Raw genomic sequence first — 22,666 nt, forward strand, 5'->3', positions numbered from 1 at the left:
ACTCAACACAGCCAATAAATACATAAATAAACAAATAAACAAATTTATAAAAATAAATAAATAAATAAGCCACCATCAGCCTCCTGTCTCAGGACCTTTGCATGTGCTGCTTCCTCTGGCCCAGGATTCTGGGCCCTTTGGGCATCTCAGATCCCGTGCCCACAGTGTCTTGCCTGGCTGGTGCAACCCACTACCCTCCACTCACCCTGGCATTGGGGCTCCTCCCTTCCCCTGGCTTCCTTCAGAGGAAGTCTCCAGTTCTCCCCACCTAGAAAACACGGCTGAGGGAGAGCTGCAGTCGGGCGGGCTGCCTCCTTGAAGCAAAATGATAGCCAGGGGTTTTCCCAAATAACCTGTCTTTAAGTTCTAGCGTCCGCTGCCGTGGGACAGCCCAAGGCGCCCGGACCCAAGCCCCACTTGCCTGGGGGAGGGTCTGAGCGGGGTCTGGCTGGGCACAGCTCCTGCTCTGGAGAAGGTCTCGTCTGGATCCCCGTCCTGACTGCCCAGGCCGTGGGGCCAGACCCTCCCTGTGGGGTCACAGGCTCCCTTCTCCTCTGAGCAGCTGGGGTGTTGGCTTGGGGGCCCCAGCCCTGAAGCCACAGCATCCACAAAGCTGGGTCGGGGGTCACGGCCTGGGGGCGGGGAAGGCTGAGCTGGCGGCAGCAGGACAGGCAGTGTGGGCCGGGGTCTTTTTGGAAACACATTTATTGCCAGTGAGGAGGGAACGGCAGGAGGCACGATGTCCCCAGGGGTGGTCTCAGGAGGGATTCACGGGCCGCTTGGGGGGCCGAATCCGGTCGCTGATCCAGTCCACGTAACGGGTCACGCGGGTGTAGACGCCGGGCTTGTTGAACTGCCCGCAGCCGTCTCCCCAGCTGATGATGCCGTACAGGTAGGCCACGCCGTTCTTCTCGCAGGCCAGGGGCCCGCCTGAGTCCCCCTGCGCAGAGCGGCCGGTCAGAGCCTGGGGCCCGGCTCAGGAGGCTCACGGCTCAGCTCCTCGACACCCATGAAACAGTCCACAACCCCCTCACCCCAGGCTCCCTCGCCCCAACCCGGAACATGCCTCCAGAGGGGTCAACCCTCGAGGTGGGCTTACCGAGAGCTTGGGCACAGATGACATGGGTATTCCAAGTAAGGGGGCTGCCCCCCTTCCCCCAACCGCATAGGCAGGGCACCCTCCCAGTAGTGGGCTGCTGCGGCCCCCTCTCGCCTCCACAACCAGCAGAGCCCTCCTCCATCTGGGTCCCCCCTCCGCCCACCATGTGCACCAGGCGGCCCCGCGCTCCAGCAGACCTGGCAAACCCCTATTCACCCCCTGGGACAAGTGCCAGCGCCCCTTCCTCCATGAAGCCACCCCTGACTTCCCCCAGGGCGCTTGCTGTACCACGTGGTTGAGTGCCGAGCCCCCCCCCCTTTGCCACCTGTGAGTTGTGTGACCTGGGAAGAGTGAGCAGACCTCTCTGGGCCTCAGTCTCCCCACCTATAAAAGTGGGGAGTAAAGCAGCTTCTCTGACTCAGCACTGATGTGCAGACCCGAGGAGCCCTTGAGAAACGGGACACTGGGATCGGCCGATCGCTCGAGCCCATTTGGGAGGACTCTGGGTGAAAAGGGGTTTGGCCTTCGACGTCACGTGGCCAGCCCTGCCCTTGGCTGGACAGCTGGCCCGAGCCTGGGCTTTGGGAGCCGGCCTCTCCCGGGCCTCAATCCCCGCCCCCTGTGAGCAGGGACCCCACTCCTGGCCCCCGGGCCTCCAGCAATAGTGAGCGCCCATCTGGGGGTGCTCCCGGGGCGGCCGTCCCGGCTCACCTGGCAGGCGTCAGACCTGCAGTCGAAGTAGCCGGCGCAGAGCATGTTGGGGCTGACGTCGGCCCCGTACACCTCCGGGCTGCTGCACTTGTGGTCGGCGACCAGGGGGACCAGGGCCTCCCGCAGCAAGCTGGAGTAGCCACTCACATCTGACGGCCGACAGGGGGCACTCAGCCTGGGCGAGGCTTGCGGGGCTGGGCCGCTGCTCCCGGGTGGCACGACGCTGGCCCCTCGCGCCCACCCCACTCACTCTCATCCTGGTGGCCCCAGCCCGCTATCTGGCACTTGTGCCCAGCCGGGAAGGTGCTGCCGGGCTCAGGCAGGCAGATGGGCTGGACGAACTGGGAGCGGACAGCACAGCGCTCCCCCTTCTTCTCCAGCCGGATCAGAACTGGACGGGAGAGAGGCAGGGGGTCAGCCTGCAGCATGGGGGCCCACGATGGGCCGAAGGTGGCTGCTGGGTCACACGGGGTCCAGCCCCACCGGGCAGAGGGGCTGCGGCCTGGGAGGCCCAGGAGGCGACAGGAGGGCCAGCAAGGCTGGCCAGCCAGGGTTTCCTCCAGCCGCGCCGAGGCCACTCGGCCACACCAGCTGCTCTCGCTGCCCTCCCCCCGCCCTTCCCCGCTCTGTCTCTCCTTCCCCTCCCCCTCCCTCCCACCCATCCCCTGAGTGTCTGAGGACCCTCCCCTGCCTGGCACCCACTTCCAGCCTCTCCTGGCTCTGGCCCTGGGTGTGCACAGAGCACACAGCACCGGTCCCGAGCCTCACCGAGGTCATGGTCACTGGGGTTGAACACCGAGTACAAGGGGTACGGGATGTACTTCTCTATGCCGAACGTCTGCGTCACGGCCGTCGTGCGGTTGAAGAAGTGTTGGCCGAGCACCACAGAGACACTTTCCCTGGGGGGGCTGTGCAGTGGGAGCTGGTGGCAGCATGACTCTCGGGCCCCTGAGGTCAGCTCGCCCCCTACCCACGGGGACAGAGCATCCGGTAGACGATCCCAGGAGGGTGACGCTGTGCAGGGCCCCCGCCCCCACCAGGCCCTGGGAGAGACCTGAGCAGGGGCTGGGGTGTGGGCCGTAGTGCAGTAGGGAGTGGGGAGCTAGGGCCACAGCCCCCGTCCTGGCAGCACCGCCTCTGAGGCAGCGGCATGAATGACCCTGGGGTGCCTTGTGCAGGTCTAGGTGGGGTCTGCGCTGACATGCACCCACGTTGCTGCGGATCCCAGCTCTGGGCACCGGTTCTGCCCCACGCCCCTGCTACAGGGGCAGGCCTCCTGTGAAGTCACCCGTGGGCCCAGGAGCCTGAGTACTCCCCTCACCCCCCGCACCTGCGCACGAATGCCCTGTCCCACCCACCTCCTCCAGCCCTGCTTGGCCCAGGCCAGGGACCAGGGTGCTGGGGTCCAGCCCACAGGGGACGGGCCCCTCCATCCAGCTTGGCCCTCCCCAGCCCCTCCCTGGACGTGAGCAGAGGATGCCTGCTCCCCTTCTCCAGCCTCTTAACCACCCCCATCCCATCCATACTGGGGAGGCCTCAGGGGTCCTGTTTCACAGGTCGCACAGCGGTCAGCACAGGGCAGGACGTATGCCCACTGCCCCCCACCCCTACGCTGTAGTCCCTGGGGTGACTGATGGGGACTCACCGTCGGACTCTCACGCTGCCAAGCCCCCAGCCCCCGCTCACGTCCCACTCCCTGGGATGCCACTGTCAGGCCCGTTCCCTCCCACTGAACCCTCCCTCAGAGAGAGCCCCCCACTCCCCACGGCAGAGCCTTGTTCTCGTCACAGCCGTGAGGAGCGGGTGACGGGTTGGCCTTTCTTGCCCTGAGCTCGCTGTCCCCCACCCTGGGGTGTGGTAGTGGGCCTCGCACCCCTGACCCTTCCCCCAGCCGCCAGCCCCAGCCGGCCCTCCGCTCCGGTAGCCCGCCGAGTGGGCGGGGCCTCGGGCTCCCTGCGCCCCACGGTGCCACCAGCTCGGTCTGGGCCGGGGGAGCGAGGCCGGAAGGGGCGGGCCCTGCGAGGCACGGGCCGCACCCACCACCCTGCCGCGCACGCGCTGGCCGCCCCGCCCCGCCCCTCCCTGAGCGGGGAGACCTGGAGCTCCCGGGGCCAGGACCAGGGCTGCGCGGCCACACGGGCAGGGACAGGGACAGGGACAGCACCCCGGGGCAGGAATGGGGCGGGTCTCGGCAGTCTCCATGCCCAGCACTGGGCTGAGCGCTGAGTCCCACCTCAGTCAGAGGGGCAACGGGGAACGGAGGGACCAAAGGACGGGGTTTACACGGGTAGGTGGCGGAACGTGGGGACACATGGGTGATGGTTAGGACAGGCGGGTGGGTGCGTAGATGGGTAGCGGGTAGAGAGTGGATGATGGGTGTATGGCCGGGTGGGGGAGCGGAGGCCTAGATAGCGGTGGGTGGAGAGGTGGATGGCTTGAGGGATGGCGCAGGGGTCGTGGACACTGGGGCCAGAACCGCTCACCTGTTGGAGAAGCAGTGGGCGGCAGACACCACCCAGCAGGTATGGACAAGGCTCCCGGCACAGAAGCTGTTCCCGATGTAGATGGCGGCCAGCCAGGGGTGGGAGCCGGGCAGCGAGGACGAGCCACCGATGATGCGTGGCCGTAGGAAGCTCCTCTTCTTGTGCCTCTTGCCACAGGTCTGGCGTCCGGCTGGTCCAGCTGCCGCGGGCCCAGGCAGGCTCAGCAGGGCCTCGGTGGGCGGGGGCTGGATTCTGGCAAGGGATCCTGGGAACACAGGTTACCCGCTCACACACCCCGGGTCCCTTCTGTACACCCCAGGCCAGAGAGGGTACTGGCTGCGTCCACCATCCTCAGGTCCCCCGTGGTTCACCTGCCTCCTGACCCAGCCTAGGCAGTTCGTCTGAAAGAGGGTCCCCAGCTCTGCCCCTGTGGGCACACGACTTACTCTGAGCCTCAGTTTCCTCATCTGCAGGATGGTGAGAACCGCACCCAGTCACAAGGCTTTGTGGGAACCAGGGTGGCCTGGCACACCTGGCAGGTATTCGTGTCCTTCCCAGCAGCCTGGGACCCCAGAGCCAACTCGGGATGGTAGAGAGGCCTGGAGCACGGGGCCAGGGGGCGGGCTGGCCTCATGGAGCAGCCCACTGCCAGGGTCTGACTCCAGGGTACTCACATTATCCACGTGCACCCACACTTCCCTGTCTCTGGGGACCGTCCTGGCACAGTGCAGCCCGGCTGGACCACCCAGAGGACCCGGTGACCAGCTCGCCTGCTCTGACCTCTGGTGTCAACCCACTGCGTGGCCTTGGACCAGCCCTGCTCTGGTGAGCCTCAGTTTCCCCATCTCTCCGATGGGGCCGTGGTCCTCCGGAGGGAGGAGGCCTGGCATGCGGGTGGAGTGGGTTGGGCCACGGCGAAACCACGGTGATCTCAGCGGGGGCGGGGCCAGTGCTGCCCCCACCCTGCTGCTTCCCACCCAGCCACTAGCTGCGCGCACCGCAGGCTGCCAGGCGGCAGTACTCCCAGGAGAGCGCGCTGTCCTTCACCACGTAGCACCAGGGCTTCTCGTCCTTGTCCGGGTTCCTGGGGTGCAGGGAGAAGCAGGTGGGCAGGGGAGTCAGTCACGGCTCCTCAGTGACGGATGGGAGGAGAGAGCTGGGGACCCCTAGCTGGGTGCGGCTCCTGGCACTCTGCCCACCCGCACCCCACAGCCTTTGGCCCCTTCTGCAGGTGGTTCCGATCCCTGGCCCTGGGCTCCTCTCGCCACAAAGCCTCCCAAGCCGAGGGGTCAGGACCTAGGGACAGGCCCCGCCCGCCCGGTGCTGACCGGCAGTAGGCGTGGGGCCCCAGGCCGAGGAGGGCCGCGGCGCCCACAGAGTCCACGTGCAGCTCCTGGTAGAGCAGGTCGGAGTTCCAGGCCAGGCAGCTGAGGCCCGAGGCCGCCGTGCTGGCCACGCCTCGGTACTCGGTGCCACTCCCCACAAAGCAGGACTGGGCCGGCACTGCGGGCGGCACGGTGCGTGGTGAGCCTGGGCCCCAGGACGCGGGGCCACGCAGCTCTGAAGTCGAGCGACTCACCAATGTTGCAGAGCCGCCCGGCGTGGTCTGGGGGGCAGGCGCATACAGTGGTCCCGGTGGCCACGATCAGGTGACAGGTGCCCCCATTCAAGCAGGGGCTGCTCAGACAAGCTGGGGGGAGGGCTCAGAAGCTGGGCCTCGAGGGGCAGGGGCAGGGCCTGGTTCCCACCCAGTGCCCGTCTCTGGGTGGCCCTGGACGAGCCCCTTCCCTGGGTGGGAGGCCCAGCGATACGGCCCGCCCCCCCGTACCTGTGTGGCGGGTGCCCTGGCACCGGACCTGGCCCCCCGCACACTCGCACTGTTCCACTTGGCCCCGGTGCACGCGGGCCCAGCGATCGCCCACCTCCAGGTACTCGTAGCGGCTCTCGTCAAAGCATTTCCCTGGGGGCAGCACAGTGAGCCGCTGCTCCCCGCGCGTGCGCCTGGCGGCCCCCTGCCCTGCAGCCCCCACCCTGCTCACCCGTGCCGCAGTCCTTGCCAGTGAAGGCCACGGGGCAGGTGCAGTGGTACGACTCGGGGTCCTGGGTGCTGGAGCATGAGCCCCCGTTGAGGCAGGGGCCAGAGGCACATGGGTCCAGGGCAGCTGGGCACACGCAGCAGGGAGGGGTGTGTCTGAGAGCCCGGCCGGGCCTCGTGACTCCCTCCCCACGCCGTGACTCTCGCCACCTTAAAGATGCCCCTCCTGAGTTCCGTGGTGTGTACATGCCCTGGGAGTGAGCGCAGGCCTTCCCCCTCCTCACCACATCCTCTGCCCAGCTCTCAGACCCTGGGCAAGTGGGACTCTGGCTCTGCATCCAGCACCCTGAAAGCCCGACCCCCATCAGGCAGCGCAGTCCTTTTCCGTGTGCCCTGGGACCCTTGTAAGCGGGGCTGCCAGCACCACACCCTGCGGACCCCTTGGGCCCCCCTCCACGTCCAGGGCTGTTCCTGTGCAGCCGCAGGGCCCAGCCTGACCACCAGGGGGCGCTATGACCCCCGGCAATGGCCAAAGCAGTTATGTGGCCCCCCGAGAGGGCAGGACCTGCGGGGCAGGGTGTTCCCCACTCCCCACTCCTGCAGGCCCCGAGGCCTGCAGTGGGATGAACCCCAAAGCCCCCTCCTGCACACCAGGCAGGACCCCAGCCCCAGGTCAGCTCTGACGCCCCTCAAGCTCACCGCCGCCACCGGCCCAGCCCCCTCCTAGCTTGCGCTCGGGCCCAGACCCCCGGCACCCACCTGGGCCCTCCCGGGGGGTGGAAGCCTGCACACAGTAGCCCCAGGCCCTGTCCCGGTCATAGTTGTGAGTCGTGGCACACCTGGGGGTGACGCATGCGGTGACGTGGGGGTCCCAGGCCAGAGACCCGCCCACCGTAACCCCAACTCACGCAGGGACCCACGCTGACCACTCTGGGGCTTTCTCCCATGCACTCCCTCATTCATTCATTCACTACATCTGCTGTGTGCCAGGCTCAGTGTGGAGTACGGAGGGCAGGGAGCGGAAGCGTCTCCAGGGCGGGCACGGGGCACAGGGACTGGGACCCACCACTTCCTGTGGGCGCTTCCCTCTGTAGTGCAGGAGTGGACCATGCGGCCGCCGTAGCGGAAGGGGAACCTGCAGGGCTGCCCGGCCTCGGTGAGCACTGCTGGAGGAGACGCGGGGGTCAAGGGCTCCGCGCTGGTCACCTCCCACCCCCATCACATACCCCACTCCCTAAGTGCTGCTGTGTTCCTCCAGACCCCCCATCTAGGTGTAGCCTGCCACCTCCAAGAAGCCTTCCTGACCCACCTGTGCCCCCAGGGCTGCTATTGGAGGGGGCTGCCCTGGGCAGGTGGGTAAGCCCTCCTCCATGGGGTCCCTCTGCCCTGGGTGCTGTCGCTGTGGCTGGGGTCCTGGGGGTCACCGAGGTTACGGGGATCGCGGGGGTCCTGGGGGTCACCGAGGTCACGGGGATCGCGGGAGTCCCAGGGGTCACTGTGGCGTTACATTCTGGGGGTTCCGTTGGGTTCTAGGAAGAGCCGAGAGGCCTGTGATGGGGTCGGTGTGGGATGGACCCCGCTCACACTCAGGCCCTGACTCAGTTTCCATATTGGGGCCCTGAGGTCTTGGCGTAGGGACCAGGGGACACTGGCTCTCCCACGGCCTCAGCTGGACCCTGTCCCCTCCCCTCCCACCGAGTCCAAGGAGTCAGGCTGAGCTGGCTCAGGGTCTGCCGGGCTGGCACCACTGCCCTCCAGGCTCGAACCCTGGGGGTCTGTTCTGGGGGACGGACGAGAGCAGCTGCGAGGCCTTCAGCGGCCCCCCCCCCCGCCCCCACCTCAAACACGTGGACCCAGCAGAGGCCCAGAGAGGCGAACAGTCTCCATGCCCCTGGGTGGGGGCCAGCAGGTTGGATCCCCAGGCCCCCCGTCCCCCAGGCCAGCCCAGCACGCCCACCTCACCCCCGGAAGGCTGGCCGTCGCCATGCTGGGCCCTTCACCCACCCCACACCCTGCCCTGGCCTCAGCCCCAGGACCCAGAGTGGGCACGGAGAGCCCATGATCACAGTGCAGTGGGGTCAGTGCTCACCCTGCCAGCCTGGGGCTGAGCCCCTCGAGGCACCAGCAGCAGCAGCAGCAGGAGCAGGGACAGCCCAAGTGGGGGGCAGGGGCTGGGGACCCAGGCCCAGCGCCCCATGGCTCCTCCTGGGCTGGCGTGAGGAGCAGCAGGAGGCGGGAGCAGAGTGGCCAGGGCAGGTGGGGGTCAGGGCCGCCTGGAAATGATTAACCCTGGCTGCCTCCCGTGCCAGGCCCACACGTTCCCCATGTCTGCTGCCCAACTCACCCTGCCTGAGCCAGCCGGCCCCTCTGGCCTCAGCCATGCTGGTCCTGGACCTGACAATGTCCTCGAGTCTCAGCTACGACACCTCCTCCAGGAAGTCTTCCAGGATGACACGGCAGGAAGGGGCCTGGACCCCCACAGCCCCAGCTTCCGGTCCCTACCTGGCCACAGGGTTGGCCACTGTCTATTTGTGAGCTATACTAACCAGAGCACCTACCCATGCTGAGCCCTTTTGAGGGCCCAGGCCTGGAGCATGGGATGTGGCCCCTGGCCAGCAAGAGGCCAGGCACAGAGAGGAGGGTGTGTGCACCACTGCACACAATGCCCCCTGGGACAGGGACCTCTGCCACCCTCTCTACAGCACTTCTGCCTGTGGCTCCCAGGACGAGCCTGGGGTGGGGCCTCCGGGGGGAGGGGGAGTGGAGCGGAGGAGGTGGGCAATACCAGAGCCCCTTCCTGCTGTCCTAGCTCCCCGCCCCCACTGCTCCTGGACCCGCTGGGGCACCCCCTCAGGAAGCCCTCTCGCCCCTGGGCTTCCCCTCGTAGCCGGGACCACCTGTGCCATCCCGCCTCTGTCCTGGGCTGCCCTCCTTCCCATCCCAAGCCCCGGCCAGGCACCAGGGCCACAGAGACCTGGCTTGGAGTCCTGCCCAGGTCTGTGAACGGACGCTGGGGTGTCGCCCCCCAGACACGGCCACAGTTGCCGCCCCAGCTGGCCCCTGGCTCGTGACTGCAGCTGCAGGCAGAGCTGCCGCGGGAACCTCTTCTGCAATTTGAGGGGCCGCGGAGGCGGCGGGGGTGGTGGTGGCGGGTGGCCCGGTCCCCATGAGTCAGCTCAGCTGCCTGCATGGGGCGGAGAGAAGGGCTGGCCTGGGGATGGGCCTGGCGCTGCAGCTGTCTCACTGTGCACCCCCAAATCGCACTCGCTCTGGGCCCCCGTTTTCCCCTCTGTGCAGACGGAGCGAGAGCAGAAACCGAGTGGGTACCCAGCTTGGCACGCGGTGGGTGCCGGGCCCTCTCTTCCACGCGGGCACCCCCAGCTCAGAGCACAGCTCCCTGGGAGGACCCAGAGCAGCCCAGCGGCCAGGGCGCGCTCAGGCCTAGGGCCCTTCTGACAAACCTGACATGCATCTCGGAGGAGGGAGGGGTGCCAGGGGCCCCTCAGCTGCTCAGCGCCGGGGTTCCGCCGAGGCACCTGGGCTGATGGTGCCGTCTCTATCTGCCCTGCCCACCCAGCGTCACACGGCAGTCCTGCCCACTGGCCTGGCCTGCTACCCCGTCCCCTCCCGGCTCGCTCAAGCCTCAGGACCCCTGCACAGGCTGACACTCTTTCCCAGGCCTTCTGGGCAGGGCAGTCAGGCTTCCCCTAAGGTGGTCCCTCCAGAGACAGGCCCTGCCAGACCACCTCCCTAAATGAGGCCAAGGGCGAGGGATTGGGTCAGAGTGGCCTGAAGGGTCCCCAGGCCAAGCTCTGCCCCCACCGGCGGCCACCCCAAGAGGAGACCCTGCACCGAGCTGCACGAGGCGCTGTGACGTGGACAAGACCAGGGCCCTGGACGGGGCAGGACCACGTCCCACTGCCCACAGGCTAAGCCTCGTGCCCCGCGAGGCCAGCCTTATTTCCCTGCTCACCTCCGACCTCACCCCCGAGAGCCGGTTCTCCCCAGCCCCCTGCCGATACACGCACAGGGCCACGGGAACAACGGCTCCCTGAGGGCAGGGTCCAGGCCCCAGGACCAGGCACGAGGCCGACGATCTGGTCCTCAAAGACGCTTTATTGCGGGAAGGCTGGACGCCGAGAGGGAGCTGGGGCGGGGGCCAGGGAGCCCTGAGCCAACGCTGGCGAGTGTCCGGTGCCAGGACCCTCCCCGCCCTCTGCTGGTTCGGCCCCCAGGGGTGGCTGAGGAGGCCCGTCCGAGGCCCTCGAGATAGGCTCAGAGGCTCCCTCGGGATCTCTGCTCTCCACGTGTGTGTCCAGGCAGGCGGCTGGGACGCCGGGACGGGAGGGAGGGCCGGCCAGCTGGGTCGGGTGCGCGGGCGGCAGCCTCAGACGAAGGTGGCGTGGTGTGGGCCGGCCTTGGGCTTGGCAGGTCCCCCCAGGACGGGGCTCAGGCCGGGGCGGTCTGATGTCAGCGTCCCGCCGGCCCGTGACCTCCGGGGGCCCGTCCACACCCCCGGGATGCTGCTGCCCGGCCCAGGCGCTGAGCCAGCCACACGGTCCACGTCGACGATCGTGCTGACTGGGAGGCCTCGGCTGCCTCGGGCCCCACCTCCTGCCGCGGGGAGAAGAGAGAGTCTGTCACCCGTTCTGCCCACCCTGGGCTGGAGACCCCACCCCACCCTCCTGGCACAGATGGTGGCAACGGGCTCCTGAGACCCCCACGTGCATCCCAGGGACAGGCGACTTCTGACCTGGGGCCCCCAGGCCTGGCGCAGGGAGCCCTCTGCAGTGGGGAGGGTCCCAGGCCGAGGGAGCTGCAGGCTGCAGGGAAGCAAGCTGGGGGAGGGGGTCTGGGGGCGCAGGGCCCAGGTTCCGTGTGGTGGGACCGGCGCGGCCCCTCATCTGTCACGGGTATACCCTGCACCCTGTCCTCACCCGGCGCAGCCAGGACAGTGGGGACGGCCCACCCACTAGGGTGCTGTCCGCCCAGCTGGGGCCCCCTCTGGGGAGAAGCCCGGCACCCGAGCCCCTGCAGCTCCCCACTGACGCCCTGGGGGCATCAGGGGCACCCGCCCCCAGACGACACCGCGCTGCCCCTCGCCAGGGTGGGAGGGGGGAGGGGTGCGTGGCTGTGTGTGGGTTTGCGTCACGGGAAGGAGCACGTGGTGCCCCTCGCTGGGCGCTGAGATGGCGGAGGAGCTGGGGCGGGGGGGGGGGGCGGTCCCAGGGCCCCTCAGCGGGATGCAGCCGCCCCTGGGGTGGGGGGTGGCCGAGGAAGGCCACATGGGGGACGGTCTCGTGGGAAACCTCCCAGCCACCTCCGCTGCGCCTCTCAGACACCCCCACAGCCCGTCCCGCACCCTACTGCGGCTCAGGTTCAGGGCCGGGCCTCCACTCCTCCTCGGGGGGCTGTCCGCAGCCAAGGGGCCGTCAGGGAGGGGCTCCAGGGGGAGGCATGCTGCTGGGCTGAGGGAGGACCAAGCACTGGGTGTGGGTTGCCCCAGACGGGGCTGGACCCTCAGGGCACTCTGGGTCTCCATCCACAGAGCTCACTGCCCGGCGTCTCTGAGGGCTGCGGCTCCCAGTGGGGCAGGGGCCTGAGCCCCACCGCCGATGCCCCCCAGGGCCCTCGCGACCTGGCCACGCAGTTGTCCACCTGCCCGTCGACCCGGGCCTACCTCTTCAGCCACACAAACTCTGAGTCCTTCACGCTCTCCTACCCCATCAGCAACACCCCAAGCCGGGTGCCCCTTCCTCCACCCTACCCTGCCGCCTGCCCCCTTCCAGGCTGCTCAGTGGTCAGCCAGGCCTCTGTCTTCAAGTCCCCACCTAGGCCCCAGGAGTTCCAGGCTGCCTGAAACCGCCTTGGAAGCTTTTCGATCCCAGGCTGGGCAGCCACACCTCCCTGCCAACCACCCCAGCAGGCTGTCACTGCGCTGTCACCCTGGCTGGCCCCAGGGGTGCGCCCTGGGGGACAGAGGTGCAGTCCCCAGGAACCAGGTCGCTGCGGGCAGGGCACAGGGCGCTCAGCAGGCGCCCTCAGCCTCGGCTCCCTCCACCGAGCCCCCGCAGGCAGAGCCCCAGGCCCTGGCGTGGCCAGGTGTAGCGGGGAGGCTAACATGCCTGTGGGGTGCTCTCAGTGAGCCTGGGAGCCAGGGACCCTCAGGTGCCTGGGGTGCAGGGGGAGCCCCAGCCCCAGGTTCCCAGTGGACAGGCTGGAGGAGTCCAGGCGCAGGGACACAGGGTCCTGCTCTGGTGACCGCCCCTCCCGGGCCTTGCCGGTGGAGGTGAAGACTTTGCTCCCTGCGTGGGTCCGAGGCCTACGTGCGGGAGTGGGGACGGCCGTGGGGGTCAGGAGCCTCGCCTCCCCTTGCAGGAGCTGCTCTGTGGCCCCCAGAACCCCCGGGGCAGGTCCGAGCCTGTGAGAGGGCCTTGCGTCCTCTCTGATCTAACAGAGGCAGCAGAAGGAGCCTTTCCTGGGGCCTGTGGGACCCACCCCTCCCCCGCTTGCTGGCGGCTTCCCAGGGCCAGCAGATGATGGGGTGGGGCTGGTCTGCGCTTGGATGGGGGCTGTGCAGAGAGGCAGGGCTTTGCTCCCCAACCGTTTGTCCCCATCTGGGGCATTTGTCTGGAGCATTAAGAGGCCCGTGACCCCACGCAGGTTGAGGGGCACGGCCCTTTCCTGTCCAGCCCCGTTTGGACCCCCCAGGGGGACAGAGGCCGGCGAGGGGGAGGGACCTCAGCCACGGCCTCTCTGACGCCTGGGAAGCTCGGGTGTGCTCAGGATGCGGAGGGGCGCCTGCCTCTGTGGACGGGAAGCTCGTCCCCGGGCCAGGGACGGGCGTGTCACAGGGAGGGTGGCTGCAGTCCAGGCCCTTCCTGCCTGCCCGCCCAGACTCGCTCTCCTGAGGAAGTGGCAGCCCCAGGCCTGTGACTCAGTGTTACAGTGCCCGCGGCGGGTGGGCGTCACCCGTCTGCGTCACGGGCGTCACGGCCTCCGTGCCAGGGCCTGCCCGGGGTGGCTGCCCTCCCAGCTTCCCGAGGCTCCCCTTGGCTCTCCTGGCGGGGGCAGCAGCGTGGGGGACCCTGCAGGGCTCAGGGGCCACCGCTTCCGAAGGGAGCCGGGTCTGCGCTGTTCATGAGGGTCGCCCCCTGGGCCTCTGTCCCACGTCCCTCGGACACGCGCACGCGGGGCCGGAGCCAGCGCCGCATCCCCCGCCCCTCAGGCTGCCCTGCTGACCCCTCATCTCCCCAGGGACCACGGGCCCTGCCCCCCGGCTGATTCCGACTCTGCACAGTCAGGCCCTCCCGCCGGGCGCCCTGCTGGAGCCCAAGAGCCCCTCCCGAGAGCCCACCTATCAGCCCCTTGCCAGCGGCCAGGTCTGCTCTGGCCCTCAAGGCTCCACATCGGGAGAAGGTGCAGGCCGAGTCAGGACCCTCCTCCTGGGGCCGGCGGGTGCAGGGCTGCACGGGTGGAGCCAGGGCGGTGGGTGCAGCCTGACCCCTTGGCCATCTCCAGTTCTCCCTGGGTGCTGAATCAAAGCTCCTCATTCAGCAGATCTGTACTAAGCATCTACTGGGTGCCAGGACTCCCGCTCACGGCAGCACAGGGTAAAAGGGGGGGACGGTGACCGGGCAGTCACGGGGCCATACCGAGTGCAGGCGTGCAGACGGGCGGAGCCTGGGGAGGGGACGTGGGCAGCGGCTGCAGCAGTGCCGGCCCCAGGTCAGGGTGTGGGAGGTCACGCTGCCAGCCACTGGCGGCCCGGGGCTTCCACTCTGAGAGACCCAGGGGCCGGGTGGAGCAGACCAGCCGCAGGGCACATGGGGGAGACGTACGGAGAAGGGGACACGAGGAGGATGGACGCGCGAGGGGAGACCCGGGGCCGTCGGCCTGAGCAGCCAGGAGGATGCAGCTGTCGCAACCCGTGCTGGGGTCTGGGGAGGGGTGCTGGGCCAGCTGGGTCAGCCCTGGGAAGCCCGTGGAGGCCTGTGGAGTGGGCCGGGTGCAGGCAGAAGCCCCCAGACATCTAGCAGGACTCAGGTCCATTCTAGCCAGGGCAAGGCCGGAGCGCCAGAACACGCTCCACTGGAAGGGGGGTTCCGGAGAGAGCCCTGGCAGAGGGCTGCCTTCGCCGGGACCCCCGGCACCAACGTGACCCCGAGAAGGCCAGGCGGCCCCCCACATGCACATCACGGTTTGCGCTGGGGAGGCTAGCCCATCCTCCTGGAAGGCAGGTGTGCGCGGTGGAGGTGTCCCCCGGCTGCCCAGACAGAAGGGCCAGGGCTCTGCTGGAGAGAGGGGACATCTGAAGGGACAAGTGCAAACTTGGCAGTGGTGGGGCGGCGGTGCAGGTTCAAGAGCCTGGGGCCTGGGCTGGGGAGATCCGCACGGCTGTCCCGGGAGGCCCTGACGCCCCAGGGGATGGGCAGCTGGATCCCCACTGTGGCTGCTGTCCCGTGCACAGCTGCACTTCCCCTACTGTCCCCAGCCCAGGGCTTCCGCCTCACCTGGGACTGAGCAGGTGTGACACGCCGAGACTGGCTGGGGGTCCAGGCTGGGGGCGGAGGGGGGGTGGCTGACCACTGAACAGCCAGGTGCAGAGGGGCTCCTGGGACTCACGGCCAAAGCAAGGTCACGTGGTCTGGCTGCCTTCACTGCCAAGGTGAATGGTGTGGCCCTTATCTGGGCTTGTGGCCTCTGGTTAATGCTCCAGCCCCGTTCCCATGTAAACCAACTTACTAGGCTACAGCGACCCCTGGCAAGCGGGACAGCTCCACGCACCTGCTAGGAAGCGAGCTGAGGGCTCCTGACCCCACTCTGGTAACTGGACGTGCCTCTGGGGACCCTGGACACTGTGGCATGAGGCCCCCAAGTCAGGCGACTTCTGCCCCGTCCAGTGAGCAGCATCTCTTTGCGCTGAGGCCCCGGGACCCCGGGCCAGGACTGGTGGCGAGGACTCCTAGGGAGGGGCGGGTGGCCCTGCCGGCAGCCGCGTTCCTGCAGGAGGGGGACGGGAGAGGCCCGGCCAGGACCCTGACCCGGGCGTCCAACACCAGCACGGCCAGGCGGCAGTGGGAGGGAGGGAAAGCCTGCCCAGTGCCTGGCTGAGGGGCTGCGGTCACCCACTGGACAGAGCGAGGGCCGGCGAGGGAGGGCCCGGGAAGGGCACCAGACACCTCCTGGGACAGCAGGTCCCACAAGGTCAAGCCCTGCACCTGGCGTTCCCGTGTCCATCTGAGTGCTCAGCCGGGGGCCAAGGTGAGGACCCACCCAGCCCAAGGACATCTGGGGGCCAGGGGAGGGGGATTGCTGGGCCGGGGCCACCCACCCACCCGCCCATCTGCCGGTCAGCCCTGAAGACAGCTCCTCTCTCTCCCTGGGAAGAAGGTGCCCTTTGGGGGCGACTCCCACGCCCTCTTCACGTCTGCCTATGTGGATGCGGGGTCTTCGCCTGCTGGGTGAGCGAGCCCTGAGGCTGGCTCTGCCCTCTGCAGGGCCGTGGACGCCGACCTCGGAACCTGACGCTCGCGCTGCTGGGACAGAGGACTCACACCGCCACCCAGCTGGTCCTCCCCGGGACGGGAAATGCCCACCAACGCCCACCAATGCCCAGAGTTTTGCTGGAAACCAAACAGCTAACAGTGGGGAAGGTGGCCCGGATTAGGACCAAATCCACGGCAGGCTACACTGGAAGGCTGCGTCCCGCAGCGGAGGCTCCGTGCCTGGGCCACACGGCCGTTCAAAGACCTCCATCCCTCGGCCGCGTCGGGCACTCACAGGCCTCCCCGTACAAGGGTGCTGGGGACCAAGGGCCAGGGTGCAGGCGCAGCACGGCTCTGAGGGGACCCTCCGCACATGGGGACATGTTGCGGGCAGCCCCCGACCTGCCCCAGGCTGCACGGCCCAGACGTGGCCCCGGCTCCCCGCCCCAGGGTCCCGCAGCGTCAGCACGCTGTGTCTCTCGCCCTGAACGGAGGGGCCACGGCGGCCACCACCTAGGAAACCGCTCACGGCAGCTAGAATCAGCAGGAGGTGTGGATGAGACCTGCCCTCTGGGCCCCGAGGATACAGCTCAGTGCCGGGTCCAGACGCGCGCTGGCCCAAGGGTGTCTGCGGCGCCCTACGCTGGCGGGGGAACCTCGGGTCCGGGTCCGCGTCACAAAGGTGGACGCAAGGTTCACAGGACGAGCAGAGGATCCGTCCGGCGAGCCCAAGGTGGAGGCCGTCCCACCGAGGGCCTCGCAGGGCGAACGGGCACCGCACAGGAGGAGCGGAGGCCCTTCCCAGCTCCAGGAGGCCGCGGCTGATCACAGACCCTCACGGCCCCCCCTGCCGTCCTCCCTGCTCAGGACACCCACGGAGCCAAGCATCCAGGGTCTCCACCTGGGCTCCTACTCATCAGGGACAACCAGTGCACGGGGGGCACCAACGGCGACACACCCCGGAAATGCAAGAACTCGCCGGTCACGCTGCCCACGCTGCCGGGCCACAGGTGGGAAGGCCGAGCCCCGCACTGGGTAAGCCACGTGGGCCCAACGCCCCAAGCCCGGAACGTGGAGCTGGAGAAGCCCGGCGGGAGCTCGGAGAAAACGGCTGGACAGCGGGCAGCCAGCAAGCCGGGCTCCGGGTTTACGGGGAGCGAGTCGGAGGGACCCGGCCCGGCCGGCTCACCCACCACCACCGGGCACCCCACCCGGCCCCCGACCCCGGAACTCTCAGGGAGGGGAGAGCCGTGGCCCCGAGCGCTCCGTGCCAGCCCCTCGCGGTGTCCCCGCTGTCACACCCAGCCTCCCGGTGGAGCTCGTTACTGCCGCCCTTACACAGCTGTGTCTGCGGGTGTGCATGAGGCGCTCAAGAACGTCTGGTGAGCGAAGGTCTGCTTTCGAAAGCCAGTACATTAAAGTAAACCCAATGAATTCCATTAAAATGTGCAACGTTTTCCCGGGTTAAAATACACCTGTAGTTTTCTAAAGAGGAAACAGATGTTCAAGTGAGAAAGGAAAGCGCTTTAAACCAGTCCAGTGAGGAGAGGCAGAGTTTATTTCTCCCGGAAGAGCACAGACTCAAAACACAGGTGAGACTACACACAGGTGTCTACGGGGAGAGCAGAGGGGAAGTCGGATCGAAGTGCAGGAGACATGCAAGGAAGGCCGCGGCTTCTCCCGGCTTCACGTCCGCGGGCTGTCTCCGTGGGGAGGGCGCCGGGAGCCCGGCCCGCAGAGCCAGTACCCCACGGGTACAGAGCCGCCCTGGGTCCCCACGGAGATGCGGCTGCAGGTCCGACAGGACCCAGTCCTGGGGCAGGACTCAGACCAGAGGGGGCCTCCCGCCACCCCCAACAGCAGCCACAGCTAGTGTCTGCCCACCACGGAGCCCGCCAGAGAGGACGGCGGCACCCAGGGGCTCCACGGGCACACGCCTGCGCCGACAAGGCTCCTCCCTACGCCTCGGGGCCGGGCACACAGGCCGCGGCCCGAGTGCGGGGCGAGAGCCGCTCTCCCGGGAGGCCGGGGGCCTCGCTTCACCTGCTAGTAACACTCACGCGGCTAAGGAGCAGCTCCACCAGCCCTGCTCACCTTGACACGCTCATGCCTCCGTTTGGAGGGCCGCCTGTGACCACCCAGGGTCAGGGAACCCCACGCGGATCCCAGCGCCCAGCACGCAGGCCTCCACCTGCTGTCTGACCGATGGGCGGAGGGTGAACGCCCTCCCTGCAGGGTCAGCACAGCCGTCCTGCTCTAAATCACACGGGCTTCACCCACTTGCTCAAGACAAACGCTGTTGTTTTCAGCCTTGAGATTAAAATACTAAAACTGCTAGCTATCCAGATTGTAATAAAAGTAACACATACATTTTGCAGAAATTCCCAGGGCCTTGCTTGGTGGCCTTACTGCCGGGGACCCAGGGAAAGACGGCGGGAGGGCACCGCCGGGCCCAGTGCGGGCACCGCTCACGAGTGCCACGCCACGGGGCGACACCCCCTCCGAGGCCCCGCCGCCCAACCTGGCCACACCCTGACCTCAGCGGCCACAGGGTCCTTTTAGAGAAGGCGGAGGCCGCCACGACCAACACAGTACCCGAGGGGGCTGGCACGCTGAAACCTCCTTAGAGGGATTAAGGGGCGGAGGGGGTAACTTTGCACCGCTGACGCTTTCTAAGTGGGTGGACAGCACCGGCAGGCGACCCCGGGCGGGCGGGCAGGGAGGAGGGGGGTCAGAGAGGAGCAGGGGCGTCGCGCCCGTTGGTACCTGGTCTCGGAGGTGCGGCCGAGCCCGGCGGGGTGGGGGGCGGCGGCAGGAACGTGCTGTTAGGGCTGCTGAGGTGCCCCTCCCCCATGAGCGTCAGGTCGGCCACGTGCTCGCCCTCCACGGTCTGGACGCCCCCGGCCTCCGCCGCCTGCGCCGGGGGGCTGGGGGTCCCGGGGGTCCCGGGGGAGCAGAGAGGCGGGCTGTCGGCAGAGCCAGGGCTGGTGGCCGGGCTCTCGCGGGGCCGGGGAGCGCCCTCCTCGCTGTGGCCTGTCGCAGGTCTCGTGCAGAAAGCCTTGGGGGCGGCCGAGGGGGAGAGGGCGAGCCCCGGGGGTCCAGGTGGCAGACGCAGGAACTCGGGCAGCACCAGGTCCTCCTTCCTCAGCAGCCCGCGCTGGTCGTCTGCTCTGTTGCTCTGAGCTTTGGAAATGAGCTCAAAAAACTCTGTTGGAAGAAAACCCACGTTGACCAAGTGTTATCGCGTTTACCCTCCGGCAGGCACAGCAAAAGCGCATCTGGAAAGCCCTGTCCCGCTGCCCCAGGCCCTCCCCCTTCCTCCTGTTGCCGCCCACACAGCCACAGGGAGGCCGCGGGCCACGCGAACAGCTGCGCTCCTCCCTGGACCGGCTCCGGGCCGCCACGGCCCGCGGCCCATGTCTGCGCTCCGCCCGCGTTTGAAGCCTACCACCTTCTGAGCAGGAGGGAGGCCGCTGACCAGGCGCCACGGCCTGACACAGCCAGGAGCCCCTGGTGCCCGCAGCTGGTGAACCAGCCTAGACCCGTGTGTGAGGGGCCTCTCGGGGGCACCACGCCGGGGCAGAGGGCGGTCCTGATGGGGCCTGTGATCAGCGCCCGGCCCTCGACCCCTCTCCCCGCCGCGCACCCCGCCCCGGGAGCTCCACGGCCCCCCAGGCCGCCCCCTCCCGGCACCTCCGCCCTGCCGGGGACGTCCAGCTTCTTCGCTGGCTCCCCAGAGCTCTTCTTTTTCTTACCTGGGTGGATTCTCAGTTGTAACTCGAGTTCACCATCCAAAATAGATGGTGTCTACACTGAGCCTTCTCGAGGCTTAAGTTACACTCTGAGCTTCTGACCAGCAAAGGAGCTTAAAAACTCAAATCTTAACGGATCTCAGAAACGCGAGAACTTCAGGGCAGGCGTGTGTTTTACCCTGGCCCGTGGCCGGACGCCACAGGAAGCAGCGACTAGCCCAGCTGACCTGCCCAGGAAGTGCTCCCTGGGTTACAGCTCAGGGCACAGAACAGCTCCTAGAGCTTCCCTCTGTCACGAGCTTTCGGAAGAAAAGGAAGTCCCCCACGCCTCCGCTCTGTCTCTCATGCCATCCTTCTTCTGTCCTGCAGGCCCGGGGGCGGCTCGGGCGTCTGGCCCCCATGGCCGAACGCACAGCCTTCCCTCAGGGCCCCGACAGCAGAGGCCAGCGAGGCCCGGGCCCTCCCACCGACCTCCTCCTGGCGAGGACCCTCAGGGACGTGGACCCTGGTCCCGAGCCCCTCTCTGAGCCGGGACCCGGCTGTGAGGGGGGACAGAGACCTCCTGCTGCAGCCCACGTGGGGGCTCCCTGACTCCTAGGGCCCGGCTCTCGGTCTGAAAACTGGGGCTTTAGTAGAGTTACACCAACAGCTGCAGGCAGACACAGGGGCGAGTGCTCAATGTGACGGGTCACGGCCACCCCAATGTCAGTAACTCAGAGAAGCTTCTAGTGACTGGACTGGAAAACTGACACTGCATTCACGAAAAACGTGGAAGTTTTAAAAAGTACACATACCCTCTGCTTCGTCCAAATTAATTTTCTGATATTTTTTTTTCCCAATCTTTGCAATAGATTCTTCTCTCTTTGAAAGCCGGGGATCCCTAGCATTCTTTCCATTTTCTCCTTTAATTTTAATAGAATTAGACTTGCCTAGTGTTCTTTCCTCTCCCTGCGTCAGAAGGAAAGTCAAAGTTCCACTCACATTTCAGACACATGACAACACAGTTCATCAGTTATATAAAAGGGTCTTTGAAACATAGATGGCATTGATTTGGACTTCACATGCGTGGCAGAAACATCAATCGCAATGATAAGGATTGCAAAAAGAACAGCACGTAAGGCACACCCACCCAGCCAGCGATTCCCAGGCTAGTGGGAGCAGGCACCGCAAAGGGACCCTGAGAAGACCCCCCCAACCCAGGGTGCAGGCCCAACCAGGGCAGAGAGCCGCTGGGGCCGCGCCCCTGAGCTTTGCAGGCAAGGAGCGAGGCGGGGTGAGGAGGGGAATTACCATCGCCGAGTGGTTTCTGGAGCTGGCGTTTACGGCTGCGCTCTGTTTGGCGGGCCCGCTTTTCTGCTTATCTGTGGGTGCTGAACATAGCGAGACAAGCTTTATAAAACTGCAGTGAATGCAGACCCGTCTCCACATCTAACACAATCACCAGCTCAAAGCTGTACAGAAGCCAAAGGTATCGGGGGCCCCTCGTCTACATGCGCGCTCAGGCCTGAGCACCCATGCGGGGTTCAAGGGACAGAGGACCAGCCTCCTCCGCCCGCCGCGTCTGGGCGAGCTGTGCATGACGGCGACGGGGAGAAGGCTCGTGGCTGACTGTGCCCACTGGGACTCTGTGGTCCCGTGGTGAGTGAAAGTGCCTTGCGGGTACTATTTGGCACGAATGTCTTTAGAAAGTACGAGAGTCTCACATTTATTATGTATCTTCAAATACGGCCATTGCCCCAAGTCAGGGCTGCAGGCTGGCCCCCGCTGGCCCTCGTGGTCCACAGACCACTTCCCTGGCCCAGGATGGGCTGGCGGAGTCCCAGCCCTCCTGCCTGTGAGCAGCGTCCCGAACACACTGCACGCACCTGCCCGCAGCTATGCCTTCAGACTCACCTGCGCACAAGCGGGCCGGGAGGTCCGACCTTATCAGACCCTGGAGGGAGGTGCTGAGCACCCGCGCCCCGCTCAGGCCGCTCGGCCCCTGAGGCCGGTTACCGTGCGGGAGAAGCGCACACAGCATCCTCTAGAACCCAGGTGGCCCACAGGGGGACAGGAAGCAGGCACGGGAGCCCGAGGGCAGAGGGGCGACCGCAGCCCCGGTCACCCTTGGGCATGGAGACGAGTGATGGGTAGCCCCTTTCAGAGCTGAGCCAGCCCGGGGAAGGGGACGGCGGCTCCTGACATGGCCACCTCCCTGCCCTGTTCAGTAGGCTCCAGAAGGCTCTCTCCAGGAGGCACGCCCCCGCTGCCCCCACCTGGGAGTGCAGGTCCCCGTCCCCAGGGCAGGGCTGCGGGGCTGAGGCAGCGTAGGGGAAAGGGCCCTGCAAACCACCGATTCCTTGTGCACTAGGCACAGGGGGCCCCAGCCCCCGACCTCAGCCGCTGCTGGGCCGACATGGGGCAGCAACGGCCCAGGGTCCCGGGTCCCTGTGCAGAGGGATGGGGAGGCCTCCCAGGAAGAGAGCACTTTCCAGGGAATGCTGGACCCTCGGAGCGACGCAGGGAGTTCGCAGGGCCTGCGCCCCTTCTTAAGGCAGAGAAGACGTGCAGGGGTCCCAGCCAGAGGCCCTCGTGCTCCCGGTCCCAGGGCCTCCTGCCCGCAGACAGACGCCCAGCCACGGCTGCACTCGGCCATGGCAGGGGGTCGCCGGGCCCCATGAGACCCTAAACCCAAGTGAGGCCATCTGCAGTGTCACTCTGAGACCACGGGGCAGCAGGGCCGGGAGCTTTCGGGGGGCCGAGCCCAGGGACCCAGGAGGCCGGAAGGACCAGGGAAGCGTCACCCTGCTCACCTTTCCCTCGGGAGGGGTCCTTCTCCTCCAAGATGACCCGCTGTCCGTCCAGACTCGAGATGGGGGCTCCGAGGTCCAGGGGCTCCTTCTCTCCACTCTAGAGGCAGAGACGGTGCAATGAGCGGCTCACCTGGCTGGAGCTTTCCGGAACAACTGCGTGTGGCGCATCGGCCAGCAGGACCATCCCAGGCTTGATGGAGCCATGCGCCAGGTGACCCCAGGTCCTGTCGCCTCGGCAGGGCCAGCCGCAGACGCCTGACGTGCAACAACCGGGATCCCAAGCGCCAGCGGGCCTGCCCGGAATGC

At 67.4% G+C, this 22,666-nt stretch overlaps 2 protein-coding genes across 6 annotated transcripts in view; both read right to left on the reverse strand.

The window, feature by feature from the left end:
• Positions 1-633: 633 nt before the first annotated feature.
• Positions 634-8,556, reverse strand: HGFAC (HGF activator). Of its 2 annotated transcripts, none has more exons than XM_060013047.1 (14): positions 8,418-8,556; positions 7,638-7,857; positions 7,395-7,494; positions 7,088-7,167; positions 6,333-6,455; positions 6,122-6,253; positions 5,873-5,983; positions 5,622-5,796; positions 5,292-5,377; positions 4,294-4,558; positions 2,579-2,718; positions 2,061-2,201; positions 1,811-1,959; positions 634-940 (listed from the first exon to the last, which is right to left on the reverse strand). In XM_060013047.1, the coding sequence occupies exons 1-14, from the start codon at positions 8,523-8,525 to the stop codon at positions 758-760; spliced, it is 2,013 nt and encodes a 670-aa protein (XP_059869030.1). In that variant the 5' UTR covers positions 8,526-8,556; the 3' UTR covers positions 634-757. The 2 variants fall into 2 exon arrangements, with proteins under 2 accessions (XP_059869030.1, XP_059869031.1); XM_060013048.1 differs by having other exon boundaries at positions 635-940; positions 7,395-7,491.
• Positions 8,557-10,437: 1,881 nt separating this feature from the next.
• The window catches only part of RGS12 (regulator of G protein signaling 12), a 117,506-nt gene continuing 105,277 nt past the window's right edge, over positions 10,438-22,666 (reverse strand). For 2 of the 4 annotated variants that reach the window (XM_060013043.1, XM_060013046.1), the window contains 5 exons: positions 22,361-22,457; positions 20,859-20,938; positions 20,363-20,516; positions 18,583-19,023; positions 10,438-10,942 (listed from right to left, as the gene is read on the reverse strand). In XM_060013043.1, the coding sequence (XP_059869026.1) occupies positions 10,716-10,942; positions 18,583-19,023; positions 20,363-20,516; positions 20,859-20,938; positions 22,361-22,457 (999 nt within the window). In that variant the 3' untranslated portion in view covers positions 10,438-10,715. Of the gene's footprint in view, positions 10,943-18,582; positions 19,024-20,362; positions 20,517-20,858; positions 20,939-22,360; positions 22,458-22,666 lie in introns of those variants that run through there. The other 2 variants (XM_060013044.1, XM_060013045.1) reach the window with 2 other exon arrangements.

This window comes from Delphinus delphis, chromosome 5 (genome assembly GCF_949987515.2).
Source record: "Delphinus delphis chromosome 5, mDelDel1.2, whole genome shotgun sequence".
In the NCBI taxonomy this organism is placed as follows: domain Eukaryota; kingdom Metazoa; phylum Chordata; class Mammalia; order Artiodactyla; family Delphinidae; genus Delphinus; species Delphinus delphis.